The sequence below is a fragment of the Triturus cristatus genome, chromosome 4_1, assembly GCF_964204655.1.
Source record: "Triturus cristatus chromosome 4_1, aTriCri1.1, whole genome shotgun sequence".
Lineage (NCBI taxonomy): Eukaryota > Metazoa > Chordata > Amphibia > Caudata > Salamandridae > Triturus > Triturus cristatus.
In genome coordinates, this window is record NC_140585.1 from 96,398,795 (window position 1) to 96,413,214 (window position 14,420).

At 42.3% G+C, this 14,420-nt stretch overlaps 1 protein-coding gene across 1 annotated transcript in view; it reads left to right on the forward strand.

Moving 5' to 3' along the window:
• LOC146839639 (uncharacterized) overlaps window positions 1-14,420 on the forward strand; it is a 296,238-nt gene that overhangs the window by 237,516 nt on the left and 44,302 nt on the right. Inside the window, exon 5 of the mRNA XM_085650375.1 lies at window positions 1,454-1,495. Coding sequence (XP_085506501.1) covers window positions 1,454-1,495 — 42 coding nt within the window. The remainder of the gene's footprint in view (window positions 1-1,453; window positions 1,496-14,420) is intronic.

The window sequence follows — 14,420 nt, forward strand, 5'->3', positions numbered from 1 at the left end:
ATATGTAAAATGCAATATCATGCGTTTACCATGTGTTTTTTAAGCGTTTTTAGGACACTCGCTTTGATCCTGTATGCTTCGATCCTGTATCCCCCTGTCTGCTCACTCACTTTGATCTTGCCTGCTCACCAAGTTGCTATTTTTAAGGTTGCCATTTTAAGGTCAGGCGCTTGATGTAGATATCTGGTGGCCTCAATCTCGTGACCTTGATAGTTATCTCTTACTATCTCTTACACAGTGAACCACAGATGGACAGGTCTGCAGTGAGTTATGCCTGCATTTATATTGCTGATGGCTGGGTCGCTTTTAAGTAATTGCGGATTCGCGCCATTTTAGAATCAGGCATCATTTTCCGACCAATATTACTTGGTTTATTAGGTCCCATAAAGTTTGTTTTTTGTTATGAGCAGGTTCGAGGACGCCGCTTTGATAGGGTTTATGGATGCGTCTATTTTCTGTGGTTAACCAGAGAGTGAACACTGAGCAAAGTTAAAAGCGCACAGTAACTGTCACCTCCAGTTTGGGATAAAGCACAGGGAGCACAGTGGATCAGAATTAAACAGTTCTGCAATGAGCAGTGAACTAGCTCCCTTTAATGAAGCCTGGATCGCTTTTTGTGCTTTGGTATTAGTTAGAGCGGTTAGAGAGATGTTTAAAGAAATGTTTAAAGAAATGCGGGTTCGTGTTAATATGCCGCCATTTTAGAGTCTGGCGTCCAATGGGCTACCAATTAGATGCAGTCTATTCATTTAGTTCCAGTGGACTTCGATTTTTGCCACAAACCGTGTTGAAGATGCCACTTAGGAGAGGCTTATGGATGCTCCCATTCCCTGTAGATAAAAAGGTGAGTGAGCAGAGTTGTCATTGCACTTCATGGCTCTGCGCTTCTGGCGTGGAAAGTCATGGAAAAGTAACTGGCTTTAGCGCGCCGAGATGGTGCCTATATAGGTGATGTGAACATCATTAAGGCGTGGACGATACCAACAACGCCACGCAGAACAGACTGGCATCACCTACAGGCTCTAGGGTTATTGTTTGTGCAATAATCTTCTGGATTCAGTCTGAAGCTTGGGAAATTCAAAGGTAAGGAATCTGCAGCTAGATATTGTCTCTACCAGATAATGCATTACCGAAGGTAAGTAACTTGATCAATAAAACATGTTCCTTAAAAGGTTCTTCTGTAAAACAATTAGAAGGAGGAGGGTCAATCTTCTTTGTTTTTATATCATATGTGTTTCAGTCCTATTTCTCTGTAACAGATTAATGAAACAGCCACTAATATGCTACAGTATCATACGTGTCATTCATTGGCTGAATAACATCAAGTGTCACCTGTCATTGTGACATGTTCATAGAGAAGCATGTCATTTTAGCATTATTGAAAGAGATAATGGGTGCAAATAAAAGTAATTTGCAAATGTTTGCTCATAAGTTTTCATTTTGTACTTTTCAGGATGTAACAAGTTTTGCAATTGGTTCACTTGTTGCTATAGAGGTAAGAAAATTATTACTTTTTTCAATAATTCAAACTGGTTTGTAGAGGACCAAGCTTTCTTTGTCATCCTTTACTATGCACTCTACTTTTAAATAGCAGCATTTGTAGTTGTTGATTGCTTGTAAACTTTTAATGCCTATTACATATATGTACAAAAAACACACATGAAAATAAAATCATCAGCTTGCCAAGGCAGACCTAGTAGCTTTGTCAATGCTTACTTTTTTAATATACTTTTTTCCTATATGATAATATTGCACATTTCCAAACTTAACACATTATACATTTTCCATACGCGGTATACATTGATGAATATGTTGCCTAATGTTTACAGTATAAGGTGTGCTTAGCAGAGGACACTCCAGGTATAATTACGAATATACATAGCAAACAGTTGGTGAAGAGCACACTGTTGTGTTCAGAACAGTATAACAGTATTGTTTTCACTGATACTGGGTGCTCCCTTGTGTGTGGATGGGCTATCGAAGAAAAAGAAGGAACGCTCTAACATCCTTTTGTGTTTTAGAGCCGGGAATTTCACAATAGCAGATACTCGATCTGGCACCAGTTGCCTTTTTTTTTTTGTTTGGTTTTTTTGCATATTTATATAGCGCGAACTCGACCCAAAGGTATTGGAGTGCTCTCCATAGCACTGTATTTACATTACACATTCAGGCATGGGGAGATTAAGTAATTTGCCCAGAATCACATGATGTGGACACGACCTCGAGGCTCGAACCCTGATTTCCTACACCAGAGGCGGCAGCGAAGCCGACAATGCCTTTTTTTTTTTTTTTAAGTTTGAGTTTATTGAAGAAATAAAGAAGGGAAGGAGAAGGAGGGGAACGGGGTATAATCATCATGATAAACATATACAAAAAAAATAAATAAGCAATTCAATAGAAACTCTCATTAAAAGCAAATATAACAAGCATGAAGCTTACATGAACAGAACCTACGTATAGGAATGAAAAGTACCATATAATATAGTAGAACGTAATATCATAACAAAAAGGCATTAAAGAAACAAGAAAATCACGGTGGCTTACGCACCTCAACTGTGTCAGGGTCTGGAGAGGCGTGCGTTGGAGCAGAGGAGGAGAGATAGGATACCAAAGGGAGCCAAATCAGGTCGCGTTTAATTGCTAGGGAAACGGGAGATACGTAATTAGTATCTAGGCGATGATGGAAGCAAACTGCATTCCACCAAGATTGGTAGGAGACATTTGCAGCCTGTTTCTAATTAGAAGTAATGGTATGGAAAGCCACAGCAACTAGAAGGTCAAGTAATAGATAATGGGAAGGAGATTGCGGGATTCTCGGTGATAGGGAACCTAGAAAAACTTGCGAAGGGGAAAAGGGGATTTGAAGTTGGAATATCTTTTGTATTTGCGTCCAAACTAGGTGCCAGAACTTGGAAATAGAAGGGCATTCAAACAACATGTGTTTGAGATCTGCAACGGGACAGGAACAGGACCAACAAATAGGGGGTGTGTCAGGTGAAAAACGGGATAAAGCATGTGGAGTACACAAAGTTTTATTAGAAATGAAATATAAGGTTTGGGTAGTATTAGCAGCTCTAGAGGCTTTATGAAGCTTAGCCCATATTTTGTCCCAAAAAGGTATTGGCCAGTCCTGAGAAAGATCCAATTCCTATGCATTCTCGATTTTAGATTTTAGTCTGTCAGTAGAGTACCGAAAAGAGTTATAAATAGCAGAGGCTGAGGGAGACGTCTCCAATAATGAAGAAGTAGCTTTGCGGTCCAAAGGAATATCGGTAGATGGTGCCAAGGAACGAAGATATAAGATCAAGACTGGGATAACGGTATGGTATTGCGATCGAGCAGAAGAGGGTAGTGAGAAAGAGGATTGAAGTTCCTGGAATGAGAGAGGAGTATCGTGGGAAATTAATTGAGAGATCCAACACAATCCTCGAGAATGCCATGTCTTCCAAAATATGGTGCGATTACGAATTTTGAAAAGAGAGTTGTGCCATATCGGTTGTTCGTGGATGGAAAGTAGGGAGGGATAAGATGATATTATGTAAGGGAGAAGGAGAGTACGGGAATGAGAAATAACAGGCGTACGAAAGCGAACTAAAGAAGACGTGAAGGATAAGAATTTGCGAAAGGTAAAGGGGGATAGAAAGGAAGATTCCATACTTAACCAGACAGGTGGATAGTGCGGAAGATCAGAAGAGAACCAACGGGTCGATTGTTTCAACGAGAAAGCTCGATGATATTCTCTGAAATCCGGAAAGCGCACACCAGACTGGGCCTTATCCTTGCGTAAAGAAGCCAAAGCTATCCGAGACCGCTTACCATTCCATAAGAATTTCAGCAACAAGGAATCAATCCGTTTAAAGAAGGAAACTGGAATGTGTACTGGGAGCATGGAAATGGTATAAAGAAGAAGAGGAGATAACATCATTTTTATAGAATTGAGCCGACCCCACCAGGACAAAAAGAGCGGGTTCCAATGTTGAATAGCCGTGTCCATTTTCTTGAAGACATAATCAAAATTAAATTTGAGCGTGTCAGACGAGAGGAGCGAACCAAACGCCCAGATATTTGATCTTAGATGTTTGCCATGAGAAACACGTTTGGGAAAAAAGATGCTTTTGACAAATAGGGTTTAAAGGTAGAATCTTGCACTTATCAGCATTTAGGCGATAACCAGAGACCGCGGAGAAGGAAGACACCTGCTGGAGAAAAGAGGGAATAGAGGAAACCGAATCAGAGCAGTAAAAAAGAATATCGTCAGCATAAACCGAGAGTTTAACCTGACCGAACCAAATTTAAAACCAGAAATACTGTTGTCCAGACGAATTTTGGTAGGAAAGGGTTCCAAGGCTAAAACAAAAAGTAGGGGGGATAGAGGACAGCCTTGTCGCACTCCCCTGTGTAATGAGAAATAATCCGAGGTCATCCCGTTGACAAAAATGGAAGCCTGGGGATTAGAATAGAGTAAAGAAATAATAGAGATGAATTTAGAAGAAAAGCCGATCCAGCGCAGGGCCTGAAACATAAAATCCCATCCCATCCTGTCAAAGGCTTTCTCCGCGTCTAAAGAAATAGCCGCGAAGGGAAGTGACAGAGAGGAAACCTTGCTAAGTATATTAAGAAAAACACGGGAATTGTCAGATGAGAGACGGCCCTTGACAAAGCCTGATTGTTCAGGGCCAATGAGATCGGGTAAAAGGGGATCCATGCGCAATGCCAAAATTTTAGCCAGAATTTTATAATCCGTATTGACCAAAAATTGGTCTGTAATTTTTGCATAACGAGTGGTCCTTATCTTCTTTGGGAATTAAACAGATTAAAGCCTGTTGGAAGGAGCCGCTGGAAGAACCCGCTACAAGGAAGGATTGGAATAATAGTAACAGTTTAGGGAGAAGTAGAGAGGCGAAGTGGCTGTAAAATTCAGTAGTGAAACCATCAGGGCCTGGAGACTTACCGTGCCGCAATTTAGAAACAGCATGGGAGAGTTCAGAAATCGAAATGTCCCGTTCTAGGGCAGTAAAATCAACGTGAGAAGCCAGGGGGGAGGGAAGCAAATGAAAATATGAAAGAAGATCCGTAGTCTCTGGGATGTGTTCGGGGGTATAAAGATTGTCATAGAATTTAACAAACTCAGAAAGAATGTCTTTATCTTTAAAGCAAGAGTTCCCAGTGGAAGTCTTAATGGACTCAACCTTTGTACGCTCTATCCTTATCTTTAAGTAATTGGCCAAAAGTTTCCCCATTTTGTTCTGACCCCCATAATACCTAGAATTACATTTTAGCAAAAGGTTAGAGGCAGCATCGGTTGTAAATTTATTGAAGGAAATGTTCGCATCAATAAGCTTTTTAAGAGAAATCTCAGATTTAGAAGCATGATAATCAAGCTCTGAAGTCTTAATATTAGCTAAAATGTGTTCGGACTTGGCTTCTCGAAGTTTCTTTTGTCGGGCTACAAAATTATTAATAAAACCCCTAGAGGCTGCTTTAAAAGAATCCCAAACAGTAACAAAAGGGGAATCAGGGGTATTATTGAGAAGGAAAAATTCAGTGGCAAAGGCAGTAAATTCAGAACAAAAAGTAGGTTCCAAAAGCAAAGCTTTGTTGAAACGCCATCTGCCAGAGTGAGGGGAAAAAGGAAGTAGGTCAAGGTCCACATGAATCGGAGCATGGTCCGAGATTAGGATGGAACCAATGTCAGAGCGTATAGTGTGCTGGGATTTACTAAGGAAGATATGATCAATGCGGGATTGTGATTGATGTGGAGGGGAGTAAAAACTGTAATCTCCAAGATCAGGATTACACAATCTCCAGATATCCACCAAGGCATTATTTTGAAAGGTGTTAACAAATTGAGAGTGCATCCTAGAGGGGACAAATTTAACATTGGAATGACGATCGAAGAAGGGATCAACAACTTGGTTACAATCTCCCCCGAGAAGTATGTAATCATCAGAAAGGGAGGACAGCTTAGTTGAAATAGAGGGCCAAAAAAATCTGTCAATCCCAGTTGGGGCATACACATTAAAAAGAGTGATAGGAATATTATCTATAAGCAGTGTAACAATAACCCATCGACCATCAACATCACATTCGTGAGAAATTGAGGAAACATTTAACTTTTTATGTAATAAAATCACAACCCCATTTTTCTTGGAAACTGTGGGGGAGCAGAAAACATGACCCACCCAACAACGTTTGAGTTTCAGAGCCTCCGTTTCAGAGGGATGAGTCTCCTGAAGGAGGGCAACATCAGACTTAAGTCTCGCTAAATGTGATAAAACCCTTTGCCTTTTAATGGGGTTGTTTAAACCCTTAACGTTCCACGATGTAACACAGCATGGAACAGCAAAGAAAAACAGCTAACAGCAGCATGCTTATTATTGCAGAAAAAATAACTTGAGAAAACTGAGAGAAGTGTAACGAATTGATGAAGGAGAGAGGGCAGAAGGAGAGAAAGCAAAGAGGAGGAAAAGGAGAGGAAGAGAAGGAAGGAACTGCTATGAATATAATACTGAATCCAAGGAAAGGAAGGAGCAAGGGGGGGAGATGGGAGGTGAAAGAAAGTGAAAAGAGAGAGGAAAGAGCAAATGGTAGGAGATCAAGTGTAGAAAAAAGGACAAACAAAAACCAACAAGAATACAGTACACGTTCGAAACGAACGACTGAAAAACATACTTACGGACCGAAAAACTCAAGAACGAGGATGGGGTGATGGCGCTGGGAGACAGCGACGACAACATCCAGAGCAGACATCAAACCTCAAATATCATGGATCTAAAAACGCAGCATATAGAAAAGCAGCATGGCACATCAGGGTAGGAGGGAGGATGGAGATGTCTGTAGAAACAAGAGAGATATACAATGAAAGGAAAGACGTGTCACAGGGAAACAGGAAAAAAACAAACTACAATTGAAACTACAGGGGGGACACATGAGAGTGAGACGGCTGTCGGAAGAAGAGACAGTAGGGGATTCACAACCTCAACGATAATGGAGAGACAACAGGATCATAACACAACGAGTTCCAAGAAGAAGTAGCAGGTCTTGTCAACCAGGTCTGGATACATCCATAACATCTGGGCCTTGCTGTTGGAGAAACGCAAGGCTGCAGGGTCTTCATATGTGGTGTTCTGTCTTTATATGTGACCTTGAAGAGACAACGATGTAGTAGTCCATATCTAGCATTCAGGGTCCGTAGCTGAGATCGCATGTCCAAGAACTTCTTCCTTCGATTTGCAGTGGCCTTGGAGACCTCTTGTGAAAGATAGAGGCGATGACTTTCCCACATAATTTGCTTCTTGAGCTTGGCAGCTGAAAGGACCTGTAGGAGGTCAGTGAATTGCAGGAATAACATAACACCTCTAGGCTTACTAGCGACCTTCGGACCAAGGCGATGAGCCCTTTGGATGTTAACGGAAGTTAAGGCCGGAGCATCTAAGATCTTGGCAAGAAAGGACTGGAAGAAGACGGTGGGATTTGACCCCTCCGTAAGTTCTGGAAGACCATATAGGCGTAGGTTGTTCCTACGATTCCTATTTTCCAAATCCTCCGTCTGACGTTTAAGTAGAAGTATCTCTGCCTCTATTGACGGAATATGGGAACAAGAGGATTGCAAAGAGTCTGTGGAAGATTCCAAAGTTTGAACACGTGACTCCAGAGACGACCATTTTTCCTGCATAGCCTGCATGTTCTTTGTGGTAGCTTCCATAAAGGGTTTGAACGCACGAAGTTCTTCCAAAATGAGATCCATGGACGGATGAGGAGTTACTCCCTGGGGATGGTGGGTCTTTCTTCAGGCGCTTAGAGGAAGCTAGAGAGGACGGCAGCATTCCTTTGTTGCGCGCTTTTGGGATGGCGTGTCGTATTGAATCTGATTTTGATGCTGTGGTGTCTACCATGTCCTGAGGAAGAGAATCCGAATCTGAATCCACCGGTATTTGAGAAGAAGTAGCCAGCTTTAAATTCCGGAGTTTCCCCATGAAGAGTCTAAAAGTCAATTGAACGAAAGCAATAGGTCAATGATGAAAATAAAGGAAACTTGTGTCCAAGGAAGACAGGCAAACGCGAAAGACAGGCTGGAGTCACCACAAGACTGACTTGAAGCAAAAGCAAGCATGGTCAGGCAGAAGTAGAATGAAATAACAAAAGTGTGAGAGGAAGCACAGTTGTGGCCCTGTAAGACATTTCCCCTCACAAGGTGCTCCTCTAACAAAACAATTGTACAGGAAGAAATACTTGAAGTCATAAAAAATCGAAGTGAAGATCTATAAGTTCTTCCATTTGTGTAAATGGGAATGAGAAAACACTCTTCAAAATGGTGTTTACACCTTGCAAAATCGACGTTTTATTGTCCTGGGGAGCGGCAAATGAAGTTTCTTGAAGATGCGCGATATTTCAGCGGAGTATTCATCTGATTAGTTACATATCAAGTAGCCTGTGAGCGCAATTCGTTGCGCCGGGTCGAGTAGATTCACTCCGACGCCGCCATACTCATTGGGCGTTAGCCGTGTCCCCCCCCAATAGCTGGAAAATTAACAATGCAGAAAGCAAGCATTTGAAAAAGAACCACGTTCTCAGTTTAAAAGAATTAGTCTCTGATGCACTGAGGCGCTTGGGCAGTAGATGGCAGCAAAGCACTTGTGAGCAGGAAAAAGAAAGTCAAATATGAGATTCCTGAAGGCTGTAGAAAATATTGCTTAGCATCGAGGAGAGCAAGCTGCATGAGGAAGTGAACTTCGTTATAGCAGGTAAAGCGCATACAATATGCAAGAAACCGGGCAAAGGAAAAATTGTGGGCTACAGTATAGCCATATTAAGCTTAGTCAGTCAGCTGAGGGGCATGACAGAGGCACAATATGCAGAAGACTCCCCATATGCAATGCGAGGTAAAATTCCGCACAGAGTGTGATTTGAAATGGCGGCCGTTTCTGTGACGAGACAACTCCGACGTGCTAACCAAAGAAAAAACGCCCCTTACATGCTGTTGCCGCCTATCTCAATGTATGCAGCTTCATTTCCGCCGGGCGAGCTCGACTCCTGAGGTCCGTGCGTGAGTTCGTAGTCGCGCTATGTTGGCCGTTCTCTCCCGCGTCCCAGGAGAGCTAGGGACAGTCCGCCATCTTCTTCTGGCGCTGGCCACTCCCCCCCCGACAATGCCTTTTGATAATATATGTCCCAAGTAAGTCACACTGTGAGAACAGTATTGAAGCTTCTTTGGAGACACCTCATAACCGTACACATACAAATGACAGAGAAGGGCCATGGTGTCAATCCTACATGCCACCCTAGTGGGGGATGCTATGAGTATATTGTCTATATTCTGTATTAGGGTAGAGCCTTTTGTTAGTGTAAGAGAATCTTGATCACTCTTAAAGCCTTACTGAAAATGGAGGGGCTTCCTGTGTACCCCTGTCCTAACCGGGTCCATGTGTATCTTTAATTGCGAAATTAGAAAGAAAACAGGTGGCTACAGTGGTGCAAGGGTAGTGGAAAAGGCAGAACTCACATCAAGAACAGTGTAATATGTTGCTGTGATAGGGATGATGGCCAAAATATTAGCTGGATTTGGTACCACAGGGAATGGTGGACCTACAATCGTGTTCACTGCTCTTAAAGTTTGAACAAAACAAACGCTCGGGCCTCCATCTGAGCCCTTAGAGGCCTTTTTTTACAGACATAATTGGGGTGTTAGAGGGGCTGTTCTGTATTTCCTTTAATATCCCTTGCTGTAGGAGATATTTTATATAACATATAATACCCAGCTCGCCTTCATTAGATATTTTGTGTTGAGGTATCCTATGTAGTTGTGCACTTTGATGTACCCCCATCCTACTGGAGTTTATGGTTGAGTCAAAGGCCCCTGAATCAGTTTAGATATTTTTCATGTTTAAATCAATGAGCAATTCTCCTTTATGTTTGATGATATTTAAGTATACATGTCAAATGAAGACTGCTATAGGACTGGATACAGCATGCCAAAGGCTCAATATGGACAGTGAAACAGAGAGGAGAAAGTAAGGGGCCTCCACAAATTGCACTACTTAAAGTGCATGGTTGTAGTGAAAAAGTTGTAAGAGACATAAGTTGGAAGCAGTTAGTGAGAAAAGGCCCAAAACACTGCAGAGGCAACCGGCCCTATTATCTGGAAGCTAGCCTAGGACTCTGTGAATCAGTTTAGTAAAATATGTTTCGGATGGTTGTTAGTGCTGAAGTTTAGGGCATATTCCCAGTGTAGTGCCATGTTTCCAGTTGGCATATTGAAGTACAATTTTCAGGAAGGATTGTGCTGATCTCTGAATGCCAAGTCTCCGCATGCTTACATTTTTACTATATTTATTCATAGTAGAAGTTGATCTTCCTTGACTTTGGTTTCTCCCCCGATTATTCAGTTGCTTTCTTAGAGTCAATAAATAGGTCAGTTTAGAGTGCAAAATACCATTGTCAAGAGTGCAAGAGAAGATGTATATTTATCTGAAGTTTTAAGGCTTGCTTATTCACCACAAAATCAAAAGCTGAGATTTACATCTTTGTACCTGCTGATAATTTAACTGGAATGGAACCAGGTTGAAGGGATGGACAATTCTTTTTTTGGGGTACCAGCCTCTTAAACTTAATCTAACCTATTAGATAAGAAGTGGCTGATAGGAAAGTTGTGTCCTTGTAAAAAAACAAAAAACGACATAATCAGGAACCTATTTTGTGTCGGCGGTAGTCAGCAGTTGTTCTCCTCCAGTGATTCAATTTTTAAGTGACATATATCACATTAGTAATTGGAAGGAGGTGAGATAACATAGCTTTCGTCATCAGGTCCTCCAAGCAGCACAGTAGGATTGTAGATTGTTGATGAAGAAATATTGCAGCTAGTTCCCTAATGCAACTCTAAACTGATGATGTGGCTCGTTTGACCAAATTCATTGGAGAATTCTGGGTTCTGATGGCATTTATAGCCACAGAGTCCACCAATTAGCTAACCACAAGGTGCTAGGCTCGATTTAAACAATTTTGTAGAAATGCCACAGCATGCAGCTAGGTGACTTCATATGAGGCTGCACTGGGCTACTTTCTTTCCTTGCCTTCCGAACTCTTTGGGAGCACATTTAACCAATGCTGAGGTTGCTACCACTGTATTGAAGTGAGGAGTGCCTGTCCTCGATATCTTCAAGGTTATTGCGTGGACGCTGGTGCATACATTCGCAAAGCAATGCCAGCCAGCTACCGCAGGAAGGACACTTCTCTCACTTGATTCTGCAATTCATTTGGTCTGAGTCACTTCACAGACCCTCCACTTTAGGAAGGTACTGCATTGGCATCAATTCTAAGGTGAGGAATCTGCAATTGGAAGGTAGCTATCAAAAGAACAAGTTACTTAGCTTCAGTAATGCTTTCTGTGATGGATACTATAATTGAGACTGCTCATTTCATTTCCACCTCCCCAATCGATGGAGTGATATCTTAATAACATTTTAAAAAGGTCCCAAGTTAGTACTCAGCACACTGTAAGCAAGAATTGTGTTCATGATCCACACCTGAAGGAGCAAAAAGAGAAGGATGAGTAAATGACTTTAGTGCGCAGGGGTGGGGCTTATCTGCTGCTCTGCTCCATCACTTCTATGGCAGTATGGAGCCAACATGTAGTTGAGCAACACTGTGAGGAAACTGGCTTATTGCAGGTTTCACCCTCAGTTTGACTACTAGGCACTGGTGTAATGGGTCTGAAATGCCCTAAGCCCTGCTTTTCAGGGCTCAGTGTGTGTGTGCGCTGAACTCAAAATGGTATGTGTTTTATTGTATTACACCCATTTGGCATAGCTAAACTCATTTGTAACTCCCTAGTATATGGTACCAGGCGTACCTAGGGTTTGAAGTGTGATGGTCCTCAGCAATAGTTGTGCCATCATGAGTACTACAAGGTGAATCATGTCTCACATACTGCCACTGCAGACTGGTTGAGCCTTTTTTTAACTGCCACTCGATTTCTCCATATAATGACTTTACACTGTTAAGGAGCTGTGTTATTGCTCCAGGGGGTTGCATGGACAGTCAACAGGCTTTTTTCGCTCAGGTCAGCATTTTAGACACTGACTCTGACACGCACGCTGATGCGCACGCATGACTAGAAAAGTGCCTTCACGGAACACGAGCATACGCACGTCTAGACACAGTTGCAAACCTGATAACAATACACTCCAACGTATGCATTCTGGGTGACCTCAACATTTGGTTTGACAATCCCAATATGACCCATCCCAAAAACAATAATCACTGGCCCAGACTCACTGAACCTGCACCAGATTGTCCACAAACCCACACACATCGCTGGACATATCCTAGATGTCTTTTTTGCTAATACTGAACTAGTTACCTTTCAGACTATAACTCCAGTTACATGGTCAGACCACCACTCGCTTGCTTTCCAACATAAAACAACACTAAGGGACTCACCTAAAACCAGCCTACATCCATCCATCTATCTATCGGCCGTGGAGCAAACTCAATTTGGAACACTTAGAAACACAACTAACATCAATTACAAACCTGGAAACAATAAGTTTGCTTCAAAATCTATATGAGTGGCTACAGGAAGCTTTTGACATCCTGATACCACTCAAAACCACACAACTGCACAAAAGAAAAAAAGCGCCTTGGAGAAACTTAGAGATAAAAGACATAAAACAACAAATTGGAAAGCTGCAACGTACCTGGCTCAAAACAAATGCCAAACAAGACAAACTTCACCTCCAAAAAATTAACAGATTCTACAAGTTGGCTATCAAAAAAGCTAAGAAAAGGTATCATTTAGACAGAATTCAAAATGCTAAATGTGCAAATAAAGAATTCTATAAAATACTCAATGAATTTCGCAAACCAAATTGCCTAGAAGGAACTCATCCTGTTACTCAAGATTTCACAGACAAACTGGCAAATCATTACACAGACAAAGCAGACACATTGGACTTGTACTTAAAACAGTAACAAAGCACCAGCACTGACCCCTGTACAAAACAACAATCGAAGAATACTCTAACCCAGCCTCTCCTTTCCTTCCAACACATCTCACATGATGAATTTATGGACCTGGTCAAAGCAAGCAGGCCTGCCGGCAGCCCTTCTGACCCCTGTCCACCACAAACCTTCAATACAACCTCTGTCTGCCACTCCAGTAAGAAGAATCATCAACGATTCCTTAACTACAGGAATATTTCCAGAAGAACTCAAAAAATCACACATACGCCCTTTACTGAAGAAAACAAACTTGAACCCGCTGAACCCTGACAACCGCAGACCCATTACAAATGGACATTTCCTGGGCAAACTAATAGAAAGAGCAGTGTTCACCCAGATGTCACAATTCATTGAAGAGAACGACATACTCTCAAACTTCCAAACAGGATTCCGTCTGGGAAGAGGCACTGAATTTGCCCTCCTTCCCATCTTGGATGATCTGAAGAAAACAGTTGACCGCAGCGGGTTTGCTGCACTACTCCTCTCGGACCTCTCGGCTGCCTTTGACACAGTTGACCATGACACTCTGAAACAAAGACTCAGTGAAGCCTGCATAGAGGGAACTGCTCTAGACTGGATCTCGCCCTACCTCAAAACAGAACTAATGTCATCCATACCGCACCTTTCTTGTCCAAACCATACTCCACAAAAGCAGGGGTCCCTCATGGTTCTATCATCTCGGCCATGCTTTTCAACATCTACATGAAGTCACTACCGGTACTGATTAATCAATTTCACCTCACGTGCTATAACTATGCAGATTACACACACATACTCCTTCAACTTGAATGCCCTAAAGACATTGAAAACTCCCCAATTTGCAGTTGTCTCAGAGCCGTGGATCAGTGGATGACTTGGAGCCATCTCTAATTGAATGCTTCAAAAACGGAAATACTCACGTGTCGCGATTGAAAACATTACGACTCGCTTGCTGCCTGGCCTGATGAACTGGGATCACCACCTAAAGTATTGAAGGAAGTAAGAAACCTCGGAATGACCATGGACTCCAAGCTGTTGATGAATGTCCAAGTGGACAAACCAGCAAGATCAAGCTTTGTCACTATAAAAAACACTGCAACAAATTTTCCCTCATTTGGGATTTCCACACAAGGTCCAAGCTACCATCTCCCTTCTTCTGTCCAGACTCGATTACTCCAATAGCCTTTACCACGGATCACCTTTAACGACCATGAAAAGACTACAACGGATTCAGAACTCGACTGCCAGACTACTCTTGCATATCAAACTGCAAGACCACATCTCACCTGCCTTGAAATCAATCAATACATTTGTAGAGCGCGCTACTCACCCGTAGGGGTCTCAAGGCGCTGGGGGAGAGGGGGGGTTCCGCTACTGCTCAAAGAGCCAGGTCTTGAGGTGTTTCCTGAATGTGAGGTGGTCCTGGGTCACTCGTAGGTGGG